Source organism: Amblyomma mixtum, chromosome 3 (assembly GCF_055824585.1).
Source record: "Amblyomma mixtum isolate Tamu chromosome 3, ASM5582458v1, whole genome shotgun sequence".
Lineage (NCBI taxonomy): Eukaryota > Metazoa > Arthropoda > Arachnida > Ixodida > Ixodidae > Amblyomma > Amblyomma mixtum.
Genome location: NC_143014.1, coordinates 146,840,805 through 146,863,541, shown reverse-complemented (window position 1 = coordinate 146,863,541; position 22,737 = coordinate 146,840,805). Strand labels below are relative to the sequence as shown.

Genomic DNA, 22,737 nt, shown 5'->3' with positions numbered 1-22,737 from the left:
AAACTTCTCATACTCTCTTAAGAACTCTTGTACCATTTTCGTCAGAGAAAAATGAGGCACCCGATAACAATTTTACTTTTTCTGTTTCGGCCATGTATAGATAATAATGTGCAATTAGTTTAATCAGTTGCAGCCTCAAATACTGCCACCTTTTCTTCACAATTTTTCACAATGGCATGTCTTCAGAGACAAACTAAGAATGTCATCGAGTATAGGAACTCTATGCCTATCAATTCATAGTTACCACTGGCAAAGCGTAGCAATGCTCCAAAACAATACAACACTGAAACACTGAAAATTTGCATAATTCAGTCAGCCCACATGTTTCCAGAAAACATGCATAACAAGCTATAGCAGCAAATAGCCATTTACTTGGAGGCAGACAGGCACATATAATTGATCTCGATCTCGACCTCGCCGGTGCAAAGTTTCCCAAAAACCAGGTGTGCACGAATCATAAGTTGCTGTGTGACAGCAGCACCTTTCGTGTTTCTATTTGTGTTCTATTTGTGTTCGTGTTTTCTATTTCTTTTCTTTCCATTACTAATAAACCACAGTAATGTGCAAGCAAATGCACATCTAGTGGCATCTAGTGTCTTTGACACAACCTGCAGCTGCTACTTTCCATTATTGCAGTGAAGCTTTTAACTTCTCGCTCGCTGTCTAACTGCAACACCTGTGAAGCGGCTGAGGTGCGAATCTACAGACATTACTGCTAAGTAGAAGCATGGTGGGCTCTCAAAAGCAGCGCACCTAAACTGCTCGATACGCTGTCAAAAAAAAAAAAAAAAGCACACCACAAAGATTATAGGCTCTTTATTTGGAGAGAATTTATGAGCGAGAAATTTCACAAGAAGAAGCAGTTTTAAAATAAATGCATCATAAAAGAGGCTGCCCGAAGAGTGCCTCACTGTTTTAGAGGACTTCTGCTCATCGGTGCATATATTATAAATTAGAAGCATGCTTTTAGCAGTCAAACTTTTGCACACAAGCATGAAAGAAGCACTCTACTGGATGTTTCACATAAGATTCTGCAATTTAAAAAAAAAGGCTCTTTGAGCTGGAAGAGCGCTTGTTTTGGAACAGCATTGTCAGCGGTGTAGCACATCAGAATACAACTAAGCTGTGTTAACTAATAGAATGGTTAACTAATATTGAGTAGTTAACTTTACCACTATTACTGTTAGTCTCCTTGTTTGGTGAGGCGTGCAGCCCGCCATAAGTAATATCCATATGAGTTTTCAGAATTTCAAAAATGTAATTATTCTTGGTGCTGTGGCCCAACAAATTTTGACTATTTTGACAAGCTACAGGTTACTAGAGGAGCTGCTTTGCCTGTGAGCGTCTCGAAAGCGCATGTATTTTAGCACGATGTAGCCCAGATTAGTTGGGCCAAAGCGCCGCGGATAACTGCATTTTTGAAATTCTAAAAACTGATGTGGATATTACTTAGAGTGGGCTACATGCCATTCATTAAATAAGGAGACTAAAAGCAATAGTTAAAAAGTTTACTCAATATTAGTTAACCAGCCTACTAGTTAGCACGACTTTGCTGTATTCTGATGCGTTAATCCACTGCCAATGCAATGACATCAGCTTCCTACACCACATACAAGGGGTGTTCATTAAAGATTTCCCCTGGCCCACTTGTATTTATTGCAGGATGCTGAAACTGCGCAGGTGTAATGATAAATGTCTCTATAGGTTACATGCTAGTTTGACAATATGAACTAATAATGGTCTTCTTTTTACAGCTGCTACTTGAAAGGCCACACTCTTAGGCAGACATTCAATGAGATGAAAGAAGTTTATGGGAAGGATTCTTCATCATATGCTGTAGTGAATAACTGGTATCAGTGAATCACTGGGTGGCCCCACTCCACTATCGAGGAATAGACCATCCAGCACGTGGAGGCCGCCAGTTTCAAAATTGCCGCATAACCATTAGCGACCTACCTTAAATTGCCAAGATTAGCGTGGGGTCTAAGGAAAAAATTATTAAAGACCATCCTCATGTGAGTAAGGTACCAGCTTGCTGGGTTGCTCACACCTTTCTAGAAGCGGGAACAAGCCAATATTCCCAGGCTCTTTTGATGATATGCCATGGAAACCAGCTAAACATTTTCAACGGACTGGTTGCATAAGATGAAAGCTGGGTCTGTCACTATGATCCAGAGACTATAGTAAAGTCAATGCAATGGAAGCATCTGGAGCCACTGCCTCCACGTGCCCAACCATCTGCTGGCAAGGTCATGCTCACAGGACCAGCACGGAGTAGTCTTGATGAATTTCCTAGCCTTTGTAGCCAACACTGTCCCCACTTCAAGTTATTGATCAATTCGCTCTCGCCCTACCATATGTTAACCGTCACGGTTAGCTCAGTTGGTAGAGCGACTGCTCTGGTGAAGCAGTACAGTAGTCCTGGGTTCGAACCCTGGACCAGGACGAATTTTTCTTCAACTACGAAGTTTCTGAGAAAGCTGTATAGCTTTCTCAAACAGTCCACTGTTTGATCGCAATACTCAGAGGGCATAAAGCCTTTATTTAATATAGTAAAACAGGGTTGCATTCTTTTTCTGCACAAAAGATTTATATAGACAACGAGACAAAAGAATTCATAACATATTTCCTAGCAAAACGGTGCTAAAGAAAACAAAACAAAGGATCTTACCTGTCTCAGTTACTCGAGCAACAAAGCTGTCACTTATGTTGTACTCAGCAACAGTCAGGGAGAGCCATATATACTTGCTAGAAGTACGCGAGACAAGCCCTGCATGAAATAAACCAACACATTGTTACTTACAATTTTCATTACAGCAAGCAACACGATTTGCATGAGAACATAAGCCTAATGTTAGAAAAGAGCACAGCACAAATTACTCCAATTAAGAAAATTTGCCACTAAAAAACAAAAACAAACAGCAGAGACCATGGTTGCTAGTAGATACTAAATCTAGTGATGACCTGCCAAATAATGGCATACAAAAGTTTAAAAAATATCAAACTAAAACTTCAACCTGTTCAATTTGCTAAATTAAATAAGATGGTACCTGTTCAAAGTCACTTGAATCTCAAGTATGTTTATTAACAGTTATGAACAATTTCTTAACAATTTACGAATCCCAAATATGATGCAGCATCAAGCGTTTTCTTTCACAATGATCTCAAAAATAACCTTCACTACAGCAATGCACGTCATATTGCTGCAATTATTATGTTCACAAGGCAAGGTTTACCCTACTGCACAACCAACACCCTTGTCACACAGGCAAGTTTAGTGACACTTTCACAAAGTGCACTTGCCTTGAACGAATCACACTTTCGGTGCATGCTGCGACACAGCAATTATAAGCGTCATTTGGAAATGATGGCAGTGGCCATGGGTGTTGCAGCACCTTATGGAAATTCATTTGTTCTTGCATAAATGCTTAGAGAATACAATTTTATCACAAATATAATTACTCCAAGCTAATTTCCAGAGGTTTACTTCTACATTTGAATACATTTTGTTCACTGCAAAAAGCATCATGATCTGGGACAGGTATCCCTGCTACACGGGCGTTTCCAACCGAATGTCATTCGACTCTACTGCCGCCTTGTGCTGCTACATTGTGCTGCTACATTGTGCTTGTGCTGCTAAGTTCTTGTACAGCATTCGGCTGAGGTAGATTTGAGTCGACAGAGCAGTGTGACGACATTCTCGAGATTTTGGAATGCCTTCGAAATGCAAACACAGCCCGCACTGATCAACAGCCATCGCCCCGCCCGTAGTAACGCTAGCCAACTAGTTCAAAACTGCAGATGTTGATTTTCATACCCGTTGCTCGCTTTTTTCTGCTGCTTCTTTAGCAAATATCTCGTGTACTCACTAAACAAGTGCTTGAAGATCATAGTACACTGCTGAACATTTACCGCATAAGTGTGAAATTTCCCCAGGAATGCACTGATGAGGATGACTGCACTCCAGTACTCTCGTTTACATCGCCCCGTACAAACAGCTATTGCTCGTTTGCATGACATAAAACACAAGCAGCACTTTAGTTACATTATATAATCTCTTCTCTTCAGTACCGGTTTTACCGTTGCTTGTTTATGCAGTGTGACAACTCTGTAGGTAGCACCAATGTGACTGTGCACCTGGGAAACAATTGGTAGCCAGGTTGCTGTCATGGTGTAGGGCCGGCGCTTCTCGCCAATTGTACTTGCTGTCTCCATTGTGATGAACACTTAATTTTAAATCACTTTATCCAGAAGTGTGTTCCATGACCGTTCGCATCAACTGAAACGGTCTTATATGTTATCCACAAGAGACTGTGACTACTGCTGCTGGGTCCCACTGGCGCTTCCCGTTCATTGCATGCGCGTCCTGTGATGCAAGCACTAGCCAATTGCAGGTCACTGTTGTCACAAATACACTCAGTGACCATTTGCATTCACTACAACTTGTGAATTTGCTCTCCACAATTGGTGAAATTGCACATATGAACCCTGCAGACTTGTTACGCGTACTCGTTGCAGAAGGGAGTCATCACCACTTGGCAGGATGAAGCTCCAGCGCCTGTGAAATTCCCGTGTGAAGTTAGTAATGTCAAAGCCACCTTTGACCACGCTAGCTCTGTGAGCAAGAGTAGTTGTTCAAGTGTGCGCATTATTTTTAGTTGCTGATTACTTAAAATCTCGATCTTATTTTCTTGATTGCGCCTTTTAATGAGAACTTGTTTTAAGTCCTTTTAATTCTCAAAATAATGTTTTTGTATGTCAAAGTACTGCTGTTGAGACTACACACTCGCCTTGCCAGACCAAGTGGAGTGAGTTCACCAAACTCACTATGGGGAAAGAACGTTCTGCAATGAGGGCCACTAATGCGCATCGTGCGAAACTGTGTGAATGACACTTTAGGTGAATGTCACTCATTGAAAGTGACACTGAATGCACCCATACGACAGGGGTACAAGTACAAACCTTAAGCGGAGCAGGTTTGCGCACGCGCACAGCTCAGCGAGCAAGTGAGAGTGCTTCTGAGCATGCGCAAAACGCTGACGGGAGCACGCGTACAGACGGCCTCTCGGTGCCGCTCCAGGGTGAGCCAAGTGGAGCGCGGAGCGGCGCGACGAGAGGGCCTCGCAAAACCTGCTCGTCCCGCACGGGTGACCGAAAATTGTTTCGATCCGCATATAATACGAGATAAAAATTTGACATGCCAAAATTTGAAAAAAAAAAAAAAAACGTATTATATGCGGGTTTTTACGGTACTTCCAAAGCATCTCCTACCATTTACACAGCAGTTACTATCATTTTCTAGGAGAAGCATAAGACTGCTGTGAATTCAAAATTGCTGTGAAGTAAATAGATACTTTCACAATGTACTTTTGCAGGCGATTAGCGTGTCAGTGTTGGTGCAGATATTTTTTTCAGGCTAACTGCAGAGTTTTCACAACATGGTCTGCTTGCAAAAGCATGAAAAATAAAAGAATGTAACATGGTGTGCCATAGGTCATCATTAGGCCCCGACACCGACTGACACATGTATCACTTCATAATCCGAGCAGATGACAGCTTCATGCAATTTCTGCGTAAAAGATAGGCCATCATACTGCAATCAGAGCTTTTGGTTGGGGCACCATCTCAACTATGCAGCGGGTAAGGGTACCCAATTGGGAAAGTGCTCTTTCAGCATATCAAATGCAATGCCAACTGCTTTAGATGCACTGTTGGAAGTAAAAGTGGTGTTTAACCATGCAAGCTTCAACTGGACTGCACATACCTTTTGTCATGGCTATGCCCAGTATCAAGGCAGTCGAGGTTGGGGGGGGGGGGGGGGGACTGTTTTTATCTGCAGCCATATCAGTTTCCTTGTTTTGATCCGTTTAACTCCGGATTATCAGCAATGCTGAGAACATGGTGCTGTGATGCAGTTTAGATGAACCTAGCGTGGTATATACCACACGCCACTACTGCTCCAGACAGTACAAAACACAGGGCAGGCAGACTCTACAGGCAAATGCTGCACTGCTGATGGCCACATTCCAAATAAAGATGTTCAATGAAAAGAAAAAAAATGAAAGCAGAAAAGAAAGAAGAATGAAAAGAGGAAAAACTAGCCACATTTGATGCAAGTGAGCATTGATCTAGGATCAATTCTTTAAGATTAGCAGCTCGGGTGACCTCGGAGACCATGTCTGCACAACTAACCGTGAAAGAGTTAGATTGTAATTAAATAACATGAAAGTAAGAGGCCCAAACTGCACAGGGACACTAATGCAATTCGAATACCCCAAGTCTGAACTAACAAAAATGAACAAAAATGCCAGCACACTGCAATCGGGAGGCAGTCCGGTAGCAAGGTTACCCTATTTTGTTGTTTAAAATAGTTAAAGACCATTTCGTGTTTTTTTAAGGAAGAGCCAACACCATCGGTTGTAGAGCCTGAACATAGTGAAAGGCCTCCTCTTTGCCTTAAAAACTGCTCTAACACCACGTAGACCATGCCCTAATACACACAAAATATGCAGAATTGCAGCCAAATCAAAACGTAATTACTTTTCCTACTAGTCCATTCACTGCATCCTCAAAAAAAAAAAAAAGAAAGAAAGACAAGAAATAAAAGAAAAGTGGCCCCATTACTGGGCACTTACCAGTAACATGTGCATCACCCTGGGATGCCTGCAGAACAACAGGTGAGTTGCGTGTGCCACCATCTGTGACCACCAGAATGTCCTCAGCACCAGCAAGAGAAAAGCTGACAACCTCCAAGCCAAGAATGTTGTTATCCTGACCACGAACCACCCAGCGACAGCTAAGACGTTGCAGGAAATTCTCAGTCATGTTGACTGGCAGAAGAAGTGTCTTCGATGACTCTGACGTCATTTCAATCATGCCACTGCAGTCTGGAGCAAAACAGAAGAACAGACCCATCAGACACTTCATTTTTTTTTTGTAGCACCCACCCGCCTGCCCGATTATAATCAACAAAAAGAACACAGCCGCGTTCGTGTAGCCCGTGTTTAACATCGTTTGCTTCGGAAGGCGCTTGCTGCATCCTGGATCCACGGAGCAATTTGAAGATTTTGTGACAGTCGGTGGCGCTGGCCAATCGTGGTGAGATAAAGCGAACATACTGGAAACCTGCCGTGAAAATCAGGTGCACATTCTTTATGCAAGGTTAAAGAAACTCGCAGGACAGTTAGTTAAGAGTGTGTAATGCGAGTGTTCAAGCGTTAGCTGTGGTGTGAGAGGCATTAGACATTTTCGCTCCCATCTGGAGCTTGTCAATCGCCTGGGGGTCTGAAGACCCAGCTTCTTCCACAGCATTTCAGTGCAGAGGATGCTTTATACCCCTGTCACACAGGCACAGCTGAACTCCTTTCAACCAAGGTAGCTTATCTCGAGGGAGATGTGCACAGTGTTACATAGCAGTCCTTAAGAAGGAAGTTCAGAGAAGTTTATAGCAAAAGATCTCCCTTCAAGGGTGAAGGGAGTACTCTAATTTCCAATGTGCTTTACTTCCGAGTAAATAAATAACATTTTTCTTTGATAATTTTACCTTTTTTAGTAATTGGTTGGTTTGGTTTGGTTTATGGGGTTTAACGCCATAAAAGTTCTTATGACATAAAATAAGTATTCCAGCTCTGACACTTATGATTATATAACTCCAGTGATTGCACTTAAACTAGGCGCTTGATGGCTAGCCTTGACTAGGCCAATTTTGTTTGTTCATTTTGGTTTGTTTTGGTTCATTAGATTTGTCGCATGCATTACAGTGGCTGGAAGGCCACTATACACGCATAATCGTAGAACTGCACAAGCACTTCACAACACTGCATATGGTGTACAACAGAGCGGACAGAACCGCTGTGCTGAGAACATGCTCGTTTTTTGCAAAAATGCTTTAAAGGGACACTGAGGAGAGCACTATTAATATTTTTTTTATAGTAAAATCCGATAGTTCGGCATGTCATGGCTTTGTTGCCACTTGGCCGGCAGCGAAAGATGCATTCATTTCTAAGAAATTTGGATTCGAAGTTGAAAAAGTTTTTCCCGCCGCTCTGATTCAAACTTGGGATTCTCCTATGACGACACAGGACTAAGTGACGTGAAACATGACGTGCGCATGACGTACCGCAGACTCCATGATTTCTGGCGCCAGCAGTGCGGCCTAGCAGCAGCCGAAAAGAAAGCTACCGCCGGCCGCACGTTGAAGGCATCTATCGGCTATTGCGGCGGTCGCTACAGTCGCTTCGATTACGTTTGCACTGGCGTTTTGCCAGCGTTACGATGGATCTCGTTCTCGAAGTCGTCAATGAAGTTCTCGCAAATAGACACCTTTAGCATACCATGTACCCTGTTACCGCTAGTGGAATTCCGGGAGCCCGCCTAGCGCCGGAAAACAGGCGCTGATTGGTCCCGATGCTTCAGGAGCGCGCGTAGCTGCTGGGCACATGGCGCCATCTGGCGACATCAAGGACATTTGCGCATGCATTGGCTGCGCCTCAGGGATTTGTGGCTTCTCGGGTCCTAGAGTTGCTAGAACCATTGGTTCTGGCAACACTGCTTTGTCCTATGACGTCATCACGCTTGTACTTGCGAGTTTGGCCTGTGGCGGCGATACCTGTATTTAGGTTTTTGCTCTTTTCTACGTCACAAGAGCTTTGTTGTCAGTATGAGTGGCGTTTTTGTAATCAGGAGCTGGTATTCTGTCGATACAAGCGAACTTCAATTTCTCCTGTGTCCCTTTAATTTAAATAAGATAATAGCATTTTTAGAGGAAAAAAGAAGTATAAAAAACATTTCACTTGTTTTGAACGTTATTCTTTTATGTGCTTTTACTAAATGAACAGTGCCTAATAGCCCCTGGAGGATCCCCTAAGAATCTTGTTAAAGGCTGTGTGACGCAGTGACAACTTCTTTGAGGCAAGACTCCCTTGCGCTTGTTTAGGTCAGAGAAGTTCAAGGGAGTTCCAAGTCGTCCGTAAGACAGGGGTATTACAGCGTTCTGGTTTAAACTACTATGCTAATCTCTGATGCTTGAGTGCTTGCTGGCTTTCTGAGCATACAGGCTTTGCAGGCTTTCTGAGCATAGCGCCGAGCAAGCCACCACCACCACCGCAGCTCCTGTAATGGGTGCAGCACTTTACACACAAGATGTTACGGTTTGTGATGAAGCAACTTCCCAGCCGCGGCGGATGATACGAACACACCCAGTGATGATGTCATTCAAAAGAGACTGACTGGCAATATCGAGGAAATAAAAGGCACAAACAAATATCACAGACTTTCTTGGATAGCAGGTGGCAGGCTTCACTGCACTACACAAGTGGTTGGTGGTGGTGCGGCAAGTGTTCACGCATTGTTTGTGCCTTAATGTCACGCTAGAGTATCACCTGCATTTGGATAGGAAGGCCCTTTCTTTTAAGAACGCATTGAAAATCCTGAAGAAGGTCAATGAAGACCCAAAGAGGAAGCATGCTGACTCAGTGAAAGAGCCAGGCATAACACAGTCGATGCCCTGCACCACTGCTAGGCAGCAGGACAAACTCCATCTCATACATCAGGTGCAATGCTGTGAAAGGTATGGAAATAGTCTGCATGAAAAAATAAAGGAAGGCATGCTACCCTGCACTTGTTTTGTCGCTGAGTGGTTTAAGGCATTAGAAAGCGACAGCATGTTGTCAGCAATAAGAATGTATTTAATCAAGCTCATAACAAATGTATCCCGTAATAAGCCTGCAGGCAAAGCATTTAATACAGTCAAACTTGATTATATTGAACTCGGTTAAACAGATTTACCCTTTATAGAAAAAAAAATTTGTGAGCACCGTAAAGCTACAACGCGAATGTATGTGAAAATTTACAGCTGCATCGTATGAAAATTAGCTGTCACATTCGATAGACAGAACTTAGTGCAACACCGGGCGGCTCAAGAAGCTGCCTTTTCCTTAGCACATCTACTGGGGTTAGTTTTTCCGCAGGTCTGATCGAACCCTGGTAGACTCGAGAAGCTGACTATCCCTTAGCATATCTCCAAAGGTTAGCTTCACTGCATAGCCCTGCGGGTGCTATGGGGCTGCATAGAGCACGCAGACCAATGATGACATGGATTTTCGATGGTACAGGCGGCAGGCGTGTACCCAGCCAACCAGAATATGTGTTTCAAGTTTTTAGTGCGTTGTGCACTTGTGTTACTGACGTTCAAACTGTGCCGGCACACAGTTTGCACATATATATGGTGCGTCGCACTGCCCACAATTTCGCATAGTTTTTGTCGTCTCTATGTGCGCACAAAGGCAGCCGCAAAACGTCAGAGCCTCCCCTTTTCCATGAAACTGGAAATTATCAAGCGAGTTGAATGAGGTGAGAAGAAAAAAAAAACTACAGAGGATGTTTACTACATTTGAATTGGAGTGAAAGCATGGATTTATGCTACATAGAAGATAACGATGAGCGGGCAGTGCCTCGAGATGGAGCGCTCGTGCTAGGCCAGCTGCGAACAGCCAAGGGAACAGACATTCGCTCAGGGTTGGCAGCCATCCGATTAGTGCTTACGCACTTACGAAATCACCGCAGTGTACAAGACTGCAAGAAGTACGCTGAGCATCATTTTGAAGAACAAGGCCAACGTTTGGGCTGAAGGGGAGAGGAGGACCGGCACCCGTGGCGCCAGGCATGTACGCAACAGCTGCATATGAAGATGCTCAGGCAGCAGCATACAAATTGTTCCCTGATGTCTGCCTCATCGGAGACAACGGCCGTGCCCACTGCTGCAGTGCTAGTTTCAGAAACATTGTACTTGGCTTCTTGCTGCTGAACGCCATGTCAGTGCTTAGACCCTTGGACCAGGAGATAATCTGCAAGGTGAAGGTTAGGTGTAGGAAACATCTGACTGAACAGCTCCTGCAGGGCCCGAGGACTGGAAGAGACCTAAAAATCGACCTCTTAGGTGCCCTGTCTATGCCGAGTGGGTCTTGGAATAACGTCAGAAATGAAACTACATAGAACTGCTTCCAACATTCTGGTCTCTGCTTTGTCAGAGAAGACTGAGCAAATTCTTTGTCGGGTGAGCTCGACGAAGCTGTCTGAGATCTTTATGATTTGTGGAATCAGTTGTCTGTCTTAATTTCCTGGTTAAGCAAACAAGGAAGGGGAATGAGGGGCTCGTTATAAATATGACAGAAGCCAACAGCCACAGAAACCAAGGGGCACAGGGGCACAGGGGATTTTTTTAATAATTAATTTATTTTGTGGTGTTGATCAATTTAGATAATTGCTGAATATGTCATCGCTTAAAGCTAATTGATTAGAAAAGCAGAAGAAAAAACAACCACATGCCGCCGGTGGGATCCGAACCCACGACCTCCGAATTACGCGTCCGGTGCTCTACCTCTGAGCTACGGCGACGGCTGTCAAACCTTCTGCTTTCGGGGGTATTTATGTTTACAAGTAACCTAACCTTGAGAGTGTTCATCAGCGCCACCCACGTTCATAAGCGGCGGACGTAGAACGTCCTGAGTTACCGCAGGTGTGACGTAGAATGTCATCGAACGGAGATGGTGGAAGCTGTGTGAGAACCCTCTTATGCTTCCTATGGCATCAAGGCTGCCAGAATCGAGGCCCTCGCTAAGCAATTAAGCAAACAAGGAAGGGGAATGAGGGGCTCGTTATAAATATGACAGAAGCCAACAGCCACAGAAACCAAGGGGCACAGGGGATTTTTTTAATTAATTTATTTATTTTGTGGTGTTGTGGGTTATTAAAAAAATCCCCTGTGCCCCTTGGTTTCTGTGGCTGTTGGCTTCTGTCATATTTATAACGAGCCCCTCATTCCCCTTCCTTGTTTGCTTAATTGCTTAGCGAGGGCCTCGATTCTGGCAGCCTTGATGCCATAGGAAGCATAAGAGGGTTCTCACACAGCTTCCACCATCTCCGTTCGATGACGTTCTACGTCACACCTGCGGTAACTCAGGACGTTCTACGTCCGCCGCTTATGAATGTGGGTGGCGCTGATGAACACTCTCAAGGTTAGGTTACTTGTAAACATAAATACCCCCGAAAGCAGAAGGTTTGACAGCCGTCGCCGTAGCTCAGAGGTAGAGCACCGGACGCGTAATTCGGAGGTCGTGGGTTCGGATCCCACCGGCGGCATGTGGTTGTTTTTTCTTCTGCTTTTCTAATCAATTAGCTTTAAGCGATGACATATTCAGCAATTATCTAAATTGATCAACACCACAAAATAAATAAATAAATTAAAAAATCCCCTGTGCCCCTTGGTTTCTGTGGCTGTTGGCTTCTGTCATATTTAATTTCCTGGTGCTATTCGTGATAGGGCAGCCGTAGGTGACTGTCTCCATGGACGAAGACGATGAGAACGCGGGAGAGCTCCTCGGTGGTGCCAGACACAAGCACTCCGGAAACAATTTCTGAATCCAATGGGCTTGCTATCACAGCTACGTCGTCACCAACCATCAAAGAATCCTCGAAGGCAACTTCCATTGGCGCAGCATTCGGAAAATCAGCGAGTTCTTCCCAGAGCGTGGCAACATCACTGTCATCTTGCACTGCGCGCACCGCACTCGCAGCTTCCGGACCCTCATGCAGAGTCCAGCATGATGGAAGCTGTTCCAGACTGTGTCGCGAGTCACGCGTCTTCAACTCGTCATTAACCCACAGTTTCACTAAAAGCCACTCAACCATGCGCTTCCATAGACTAACAGAATGTACGGACGGTGCCTTGACCAAGTGGCTGTAAAACCGCTGTTGCATTCGGTGGTAGGAAGCTCTTGCCGCCGCCACTCGAGTCCAGCCATGGCTGAGCAGTTATACAATAGAAGAAAACTTGTGCGCCCACTCGTGAGCTCCTCGGCAGGGCTTGCAGCTATTTCATCGTCACCTTGCAGGATGAAGCGCCAGAAAGCAAGTGCACAGCAATGCAGGCACAGCTGGAGTCAAAAGAGCAGAACAGCAGCACAACTCGCAAATGCGACCAATGCATAGAAGGCAATGTTCTCGCAGCGTTCGCAAACTGCAGGGCTGCCTTCTTCCACAGCCAGTGCGATAGGTCCAGAGTTGCTCGCACGAACTTGAATACGTGGAATGCAGCTGCGGAATAGGAGGGCTGCAAAGCGAGGCTGGCCGACAGCACGAATTTTAAAGCACTGCTCCTGCTCCTGTGTTTCACGCTTTCACTGAAGTGCAGCCGGGCAGCATAGTTGACCTGAAGCTACCCGGAGCCGGTGCAGCAGAATGTTCATGGGCATTTATTGAGTGATCGCGAGTATTTGGTGACCGATTGCAGGTGCTCAGCGTTGCAATATATCCAATGTGTAGTTCGCTATAAAAAATGCATTTTACATGCATAACGCTAGAACAACTTTCCAATGTTTGATATAAAGCATAATTCGCTATATCCGAGTTTTTTATATCCAGGTTTGACTGTAGCATTGCCAAAACATACAGCAATGTCCTTTTCACTCCTTTACTTCTAACTTTCCAATAAAAGTGAAAATAAACCAACGCACTCACTTCTGTAAACAGAGTCAATAAGCACGGTGCCGCTTTGATCAGCAATGCTGACGTCAAGGGTGAGAGCAAGTGTAAGAGAGCTGGCAACGAAGTCGAATTCTGGTACTGCTCCCGCTGCAAGCAAAAATGAGAATTGCGTAGTCAGCCAATAGCATAAAGTCAATCAATACGTGTTTGACATATCTGTAATGACAAATAAAGAAAAAAGAACCTGCCAGGTCATACATACCCTGCTTAGTTTCACACCACAATGTTGAGGCAGCCCGAAAAGTTTTAAATATAATATGCTCCAGCCTATAACAGGCTAACCCCCTCTAGTAAAATCTCGAGCATACAATCTCAAAATGCTAAAAAATATTTGCATTGTCTGAAATTCCAGACCCAAAAAAACATGCACAAAAGCAAGGAAAATTCATTATTTTTTTCGACTGCTTCCAGGTAAAGTCTGCTGTGTTCATCTAGATTGTTCTTGGAACCTCCCTATAGATATTTTTTAGGCTACATAAAAATGTACACTAATGACATCCCTCAGGATGCCACACCTCATGGCCCATGACATCTTTCATTATTTTAATTGTTAATGTTGCATTTAGCCATTGCTTTCACTACATCAACACCGGTGTTGATCGCGTTCATTGCCACACCAGGATGGTTGGTTTGTTTATGGGGTTTAACGTCCCAAAGCGACTAAGGCTATGAGAGACGCCGTAGTGGAGGGCTCCGGAAATTTCGACCACCTGGGGTTCTTTAACGTGCACTGACATCGCACAGTACACGGGCCTCTAGAATTTCTCCTCCAAAGAAATTCCAGCCACCGCGGCCGGGATCGAACCCGCGTCTTTCGGGTCAGCAGCCGAGCACCATAACCGCTGAGCCACCGCGGCGGCGCCACACCAGGAAGGTTTATACTAACAAAGCAGGGTGCCAATGAATTGGACTTGAATTCTTCCTAAACACCATCCAATTTTTGCTCTTAGTAAAAATAATCTCTATGGCTCTTTCTGGCTATGTTGATATTCATTTAGCAGCAAAAGACGTGTATACTGTCTAAAAATTTGGATTTAAAAATAAAAAAAAAGCGAGTGAAAAGATAATGATCGAAAAAGGAAGTGCAGCATGTACTTTCTCTTACTTCACTGCTCTCAAAAATGATGGCCACGGAGTTGGCAACAGCTGTACTTTTTTCTTGCATCAAGCAACAAAGCAAAAAAAAAAAAATGGAAAGCCATGGTACAACAGCACAGACGGTTGGAATTGGGTGCCATGGGCACTGAAACATGTTGCCAGAGAACTTTTGCATTTGCACTGAACCTCATTCACACTTGCTGAGGCACCACCGAGAATAGCCAAGCTGCCATATAATGTGCATAGTGAAACTTTATTAATTCAGACTTCTAGGGAGAAGGAAAATTTGAATAAGGTGGAACTCAAGCTAAAAGGGAACCTGTTAAGTAGCAGGTAAGATATTGTGCACAGGTTCTCATATTGCACGTGCGCTTGTGAGCTCGTAGCATTCTCGGTCATTGTCTTCTGCTAAAACTTCTTCCGCACCAGTCAAAGTTCACGGAACTAATCTATGCCGAGTCTTTTCATCCCAAATACGTGAAGATGCAGCAGCAAAGTGTGTGGGAGGCATATGGCTTTGCGGAGACGGTGAACGGAAGAACATGGTGGTGCTTTACAAAGCGAGATCATTCGTACCCACGAGCAAATGCATCACAGCCCCGACTGTTCTATTGCAACACCGTCAACACTCGTGCAGAGTGCATAGATTGATTTTCGGCAGTAGTTGCTAGGCCTAATCACGAAGACCAATGCCAACACTGCACTTGTTTCAGGCATTTATAGGTTCTTTCTATCTCAATCGCCATCCCCACCTTTCAGTTTCGCACCCCCCTGCACCAGTGAGTTTGCTTTTGCGTCTGGACTTCGTCCCAGCCGCCGTGTACATCCACAACATGCCAAAGGCAGCACAGCCGCTGAACACACAGCTTGTGAAAGTGGTCACCACCCTTGGTCTGTGTAAACGTTGCGCGGCGATATTTAGAGTGAAGTGAAACATTAGAATGTGCATAAAGGTGTTGACCCTTTCCTCAGCCACACAACGATTAGAAGTTGACGTAAAGTGATTTTTACGGTGAAATTTGACATTTTAGACATTTTCACAGTCTCTAGAGAGTACAAAAAATTGGTCGGAGACTGTAATCAAATGCTTCACAGCATAGCATGACAAAGAATGCGGTGGTGCGCGGCTGACGTTAGGCATTCCTGAAGAGTTCATCCCAGAATTGTGTGTTCCTTGCTGGCAAAGCTAACAGAAATCAACTACCCCTATGCAGAGCTGGTTTAGTTGCAAAGCTGGGGTAGCATCAATGTTCTTGTGTAAATGCAAAATGCATAATGACTAGGCATGTGCGGATATCCAATAATTTCAAATATTCGGTCAAATAGTAAAGTATCTGATATTACGATTTGATCTGATTGTTTGGTATTCGAAATCTCGAAGCATTCGTCTCGAACAAATAACATTTCTGGGACTCTTGGTGCGTGTGGTTTCGGTTCAGCGTACATACTCCAGAATGGCACAGGGGTGCACGCATAACTAATACCCTGACTCCACGATGTGTACATACGTTCCCACATGTATGCCGGAGCCAGTCTGCGCAGCAGTTGGAAGAGCAGCAGTTGGAGGCCCCACATACAGGTATCCCACCCCAGACACGTCGGCACTGCACGTTAGTTGGCTCTCCCAATTTGTGATGGAAATTTTTGCACTATGTCAGCACAGCTTCAATAAGTGTGACAAAGCTTCAATGCATTCTCTCTCTCTTTTTTTTTTTCATGAAATGGGCTTATAAGTTCGAAAAATAAATGATTTTGAATGCCATTCAACCTTTTTGTATGCCAGATGTACTCGGAAGATTTGCTTCGAATTCGCTTTGAGCCAAAAAACCATTATTCACACGTGCCTAACAATGCCTCAAAAGCCCACCAACACGACTAAAATGGGGAGGTGCACTTAGACCTGATAATCCATGGAGTTAAAAACTGGTTTATGAACGAGAAAATGTGCAGTGCAACTATTACAAGGCAAACTAGTTCACCTATCAACTTAGTCCTATCAACTTTGAGTTTATTACACTACTGAAGCAAATGAGGGAGAGAGACTCCACTCACGTTAATTTGTGAACCTATCAAATTCAATGGTTTTCAGTATACAGTTGAATCATGCAACAGTGAATTCACGGAACCCGTGAAAAATTTAGCTGAGGCGGAAGCTTTGTTGTCATGAAATCGGCCAGAACATAGGCAGACTGGACGTTCAGAAATAATTATTTTCCAAAAATCTCAGCTTTGGTCCTTCCCTGTTACTAAATCAGCGCCGCAGCGAGATTTTTGTGGTACTCTGGATGTATTCTTAGACTTATTCGCGAAATAAACACACCAACTACATTTGCTATCAAGATGTATACTTTTGTTTTCCGCACGCATCATAAAAGCACCCCTGGGGTGGTATTCTGCCGGTGTCGCCTTTTGCGACATGTCGCATATGGGCGGGGCCTAAAAAAGTGCTTACAGATGCTCGAAGAAACGGAAAAAGCCGCCGGCACTTTCGTCTGCGGTGCATTCATTCACTCCGAGAAGCGACAATTTACCACTGCTGATTCACTAGCAGCAGTAGTTTCGTATCTTTTATAGCAAGAATATTTGCCATCACATGACGTCTAATGTTCATAAAAACATTTGCAAATTTAATATAAACTCGCTTTACTTCATTTAAGTCTATAAAACACCGCGAAAAAGCTCCAAATCTATTTTTCTTTCGTTCCGGACGGTTGTGCTAGGTTTCGGCTGCGTTTCGGGCAGTTGCAGACGGTAGCTGTGTAGCTGGAGGTGCCATTAGGCTTGCGCGCTCCAGAATCGAGAGCGTATCTAAAAAACTAGGCTGAATTGCAGCTTAAACTTTATCGTCGAAGCAAGGTAAGTCATAGCGAAAAGTAACAACACCAGTAGTTGCCGGTAAACATGCCGACCGGAATCGCAAGGACTGCTGAATTGGCTGAAGCGGGCGGCTCTCGCTTGAAAGGACGTCGCCATGTTTTCACGCCAAGGGCGCAAAAGCCGCAACTGCCGATTGCGTTCGTACGCTAACGGTAGCCCGTCGCCCGCGCGAATCGCTTCAGCGCATTCCGTTGTTCGACTAAGCGTAGTAAATTGGGGCGACGTCACGACGACGTAGCAGGAAGGCGGATCCGTGTTGTCACGCCGCCGTCACCGCGGCTCGAGCCAATCAGCGAAGTGCGACTGCGACATGTCGCAAAAGGCGACACCGGGAGAATACCACCCCTGCTTTCGCCCTGCAAGAATCCGCACTGAGACCATGTTGCCTGCAGGCATTTCTTCAAGGAGGGATCACATGGACCTTGAAATCAATGCTTTAGTCTGTAGTGAGCCAGCCATGGCGCCAGCCCTCGCCGGCACAACTTGTGCGTGCTTCTTCCCTATGCCTCCGGCAACGTGAGGTGAACGCCGTTGCGGTCGGGTTCCTTTGAAGGGACGCCGCAGACTTCGACCGCAACGGCGTTCACCTCACGTTGCCGGAGGCATAGGGAAGAAGCACGCACAAGTTGTGCCGGCGAGGGCTGGCGCCATGGAGGTCAGTGGCGTGTGGCAACCCCTCGCATTCTTCTCAAAACGCATGACTCCTGCCCAGACACGATACAGTGTTTTTGGCCGCGAACTTCTCGCCATATACCTGGCAGTGCGTCATTTCCGCCACTTGCTTGAGGGCAGAGCATTTACCGTTTTCACGGATCACAAGCCTCTTACTTACTCAATTGGCCGTTCTGCATCCCTATATACACCACGGGAAGTGAGACAACTATCCTTCATATCGGAGTTCTCGACTGACATCCGACACATCAGTGGTGCCGACAACACCCCGGCTGACGCCCTCAGTCGCGTCGATGCCGTCACACGCAGTCGTTCCGAAACATCGACTTCGTCCTCCTTTCCCTTCGACATACATGAACTGTCTGCAGCGCAAGCAAGCGACCCCGAGCTGTCCCGCCTACGTACAGCGCAAACATCTCTGAAGCTCGAGACAGTCCTCATTGAAGACGTGCCAATCATTTGTGATACCTCCACAGGTACGCCAAGGCCCGTTTTGCCCATCCATTTCCGCAAGAAAATTTTCGAATCCTTGCACACCCTTTCCCATCCTGGAATTCGTGCAACTCAAAAGCTGATCACATCCCGCTTTGTCTGGACCCGCATGAACACCGACATTCGCGACTGGGTCCGCGCGTGTGCACCCTGCCAGCGTGCGAAAGTACACCGGTACCCTGTGCCCCCAACGCAGCGTTTCCTGCAGCCCGACCAACGCTTCGCAGTAGTCCATATCGACATTGTTGGCCCCCTTCCCCAATGTCAAGGCTACCGGTATTTATTGACATGCGTCGATCGCTTCACCCGATGGCCTGAGGCTACACCAATCGCCGACATCACAGCAGCCACTGTCGCCGCGGCCTTCGTCTCTACTTGGGTGGCGCGGTTCGGCTGCCCCACAACCATCGTCACGGACCGCGGTCGCCAGTTCGAGTCATCGCTTTTCACAGAACTCCTCAAACTGCTCGGAGCAGCACGGCTACGGACTGCATCTTACCATCCACAAACAAACGGACTCGTAGAGCGTTTCCATCGGCACCTCAAAGCAGCACTTACGGCGCACGGACCCCCCGTCAAGTGGCTCGAAGCTCTTCCGCTCACGCTGCTCGGAATCCGATCTGCCTTCAAAGAGGACCTTTCGTGCGCCTGTGCCGAGCTTGTTTATGGAACCTCCCTTCGTCTTCCAGCCGATTTCTTGGAAAGCACGAAACCCGCCGTCCCGTCCACAGCAAGTGAATACGTCGACAGGCTCCGGCATATCCTCCGCCACCTTCAACCACAGCTGACGCGAGAACACCAACGCACTGTGTATGTGACTCCAGACTTAAACACAGCAAGCCATGTTTTCGTGCGTTACGGCCCTGTGCGTGGTTCCCTCCAACCCCATTATCTCGGCCCCTTCCGCGTCCTTGAGCGCCGTCCTTCCACTTTCCTGGTAGACTTGAACGGAACGCGAGATGCAGTGGCCCTCGAACGACTCAAGCCAGCGTACATCGAGGCCCCAGTCTCTTGCGTTTCGGCGCCTGCACTTGCGACAGCCCCATTCATTTCCGACCGACAGCAAGCTCCTCCGGCTCGTCGCGTCCACTGGCATCCCAGCTGCCCAAAGAAGTAAATCGTTCGTCGCCTTGGCTTCCTCTCTCGGGGGGGAGCCGTGTAGTGAGCCAGCCATGGCGCCAGCCCTCGCCGGCACAACTTGTGCGTGCTTCTTCCCTATGCCTCCGGCAACGTGAGGTGAACGCCGTTGCGGTCGAAGTCTGCGGCGTCCCTTCAAAGGAACCCGACCGCACCCCGCGCGCCCCCGCATCTGGCGCGCTCTTTCCTTCTCCTCCCTTTTCCCTCTCGCAGCGGCGGGGCGCGTCTCCCGCGCTCCCCGCCGCAGCTCCGTTACTCAGAGAATAAACGGTTGAACAGAACAGACGTCTTGTCTTCCCTGAGGATCTCCGAGCAGCTTACGCCCTACAAGTCAATGTGCCAAAAATGAGTCTGCTCCGATTCTTCGATGTTTTGTGATGCGCGGTACGAACATGCCGGCGGAATGCCGTTCTGGCAAGACTCTGCTTAAAACCACTGTCACACTGCCATTTACGCAGCAGTGCTTGTACTAGGGCAGTGTACAGTTTCACAAGAAAGAAAAAAAAAGAAAATGTTACCATGATGCTCACCTGCGGCGCAAAAGCGAGACTAGAGTGCACCCTAGCTGGTGTAAGGTTTGTTGATAAGATGCGCCACACACCAGCATGTCGGTCAACAGCGGATCGCTGCCCACCGCTTGCTCAGTAACACTAGGCCTAACATGCTCCGCACTAAAGCCTCAGAAAAAGCGCTTATCATAAAATACGGTTTCCATCCATATGATAACTTCCCGCTGAAATGAATGCAGAACTGATTTCCACTATGCTATGCCTTTGCCAGCGAAAAAGCCATAAGCCACCTCGCACCAATGACCGTGGTTCGCAAGCACGGAGCCCACACCACCAACAAAACAGTCGCAGGCAGACATGTGCCAGACAGTATCTTTTTCAGCAAATGTCTGCACATTAATTCAGATTCTGCAGAGTGTCAGCTACGGTACTGAAAGGGCAAACTGACTTCGATAGCCATTTTTGGCAAAATCCAATGAGGTGTGGGCATATGTGCATGCGCAAAAAAAAAAAAAGTTGGCAATGCACTAGGAAAAAAATTCGTTCAAGCGGAACCATGCTCTGAAAATTGTTCGTTGTAGAGGGAAATAGCTGCACTGCCTTGTATGGTTTGCCAACAAGGAATCTGAAATACTTTGCTGCGGTGGAAATTTCACTCTAGTGGAGTTGTAGCGGGGTCTGACTGTAACTATGAGGCACAGAGGCTGACTCCCAAAGAGTGATTCACGGGCTCAAAATGGGCATCTGAGGCTGTTTGTGTGACAAGGGCACAAGAGACTGCCAGTGTTAGCAAGCAAATGTGACAACATGAGTAAAGTGTTTGTGTGCAGTCACTATTAGGTACCACCAATCACATTCATTTTGCCAGATAATGATTAAAGGGTAAGTACACCAGTAATACAGAAATGATTGTGATTAAAAAAGTGCAGCTACTCTATGGCTTCAATGAAACACTGTTTTACTTGCAGGTGACTAAAGCCTAGTGCTGTTGAAGTTTTTCTACTGCACCTATACGCACCTTTGAAAACTGCAGGAAAGTTAGATGGCTGTCCAGTGATGTTCAGATTGCTGTTTCCCTTCAGGGTGAGAGAATCCAGAGATGCATATACGTCCATTTCTTTGGAATCTGACGCATGAATTGTGATGTAGCACGTAAAAATGCCACTGCCATTTGAGTATGGAGGAAAGTGATACACTGGGGTTGTTGTTGTCAAGTTGGTGTTGCAGCCTGGAAAAAAATTGTATGAGGTTTATATACCGTTCTGGATATTCCAGAACACACACAACATTGACAGTTCGAAAACTACAATCACAAAAAAATTTAACCACACACAGTTCATGTACCGAACATAAAAAACAAAAGAAGGAATAAATCAGCAATTTAAGATGTCACGCACTGTATGATAACAGCGTTTGTTGTAGGGCTGTAGTCGGACACAACTCAAGAACAAAGAGACTTTTCCCCGTCAAAGAACACCCTTTCAGCTAAAGGCGTCAGCCGATTCTCATGACCCTGCTAGTGTAACAATGCAGAGTGTGGCAGATGTAAGAGGATAGTCCAGTCCCTCTGTTTTCGCGCCGCTCCCTGCATTGTGAAGCTAGCAGGGTCATGAGAGTCGGCTGACGCCACTGGCTAGAAAGGGGTCCTTCGATGGGGAAAAGCTGCTTCATTCTTGAGTTGTATCCAACTACAGTTGGCTTATGTTTCAAGGCGGAACACTTTTTAGCGCAACATATAAGGGAGGAGGATAGCTCCTATCCTGTCCCCTTTATTTGTTACACGCCGTAGGAGCACGAGGGTTTGCCTGAAAGCAAAAAACACCCTCTGAATCTGCTACCATGAAAACCATTCATTCCATACATGCAGGAGGTCACAAAACCACCACTGAGCTCCCGTCACAGACTCATCAGTAGAAAACAGGTTGGCTAATTTGATTGGCTACAGCACTAAAAGAATCTTTCTGCCGAGGGTAGGTTAAGCTGCAAGTACTTCAAACAACAATGCTGTCAATAGGTGTCAAGAAAATAATGCCTCAAGGAAAAAAGCAAACTTGTTTAACTACTGAATGAACACTTAAGCTTTAGCAAGCAATGCTGGTTTGCACAAAAAGTTACCTTACACAGTCTCCAAACATCACAGAAAGCAAAAAAAGAACAGCATATATCTTTTCGGGTAGAACTTCAGACATAGCTGGTAGCTTCTACTTCACTACTGACTTATTCACTTTACTTAAAAATGATTACTACAGATGATGAGATGGCAAGCTGCTGGGTGCTGCAGAAATCGGAAAACAAAAGGCAGCCCATGGCAACATCTTAAAACAAACAAATAAAAACAGAGGCATCAGTATCATTGCGATTGAAGGCCAGTGCCAGAGTTGGCATATAGCTTAAAGAGACACAAAGCTAC

General features: G+C 45.8%; 1 protein-coding gene across 1 annotated transcript in view; it reads right to left on the bottom strand.

Moving 5' to 3' along the window:
• Positions 1-22,737, bottom strand: part of LOC149352306 (uncharacterized) — a 91,123-nt gene that overhangs the window by 30,837 nt on the left and 37,549 nt on the right. The window contains exons 6-9 of the mRNA XM_089581481.1: positions 21,346-21,555; positions 13,516-13,629; positions 6,636-6,887; positions 2,672-2,770 (exon numbers count right to left, since the gene is read on the bottom strand). Coding sequence (XP_089437607.1) covers positions 2,672-2,770; positions 6,636-6,887; positions 13,516-13,629; positions 21,346-21,555 — 675 coding nt within the window. The remainder of the gene's footprint in view (positions 1-2,671; positions 2,771-6,635; positions 6,888-13,515; positions 13,630-21,345; positions 21,556-22,737) is intronic.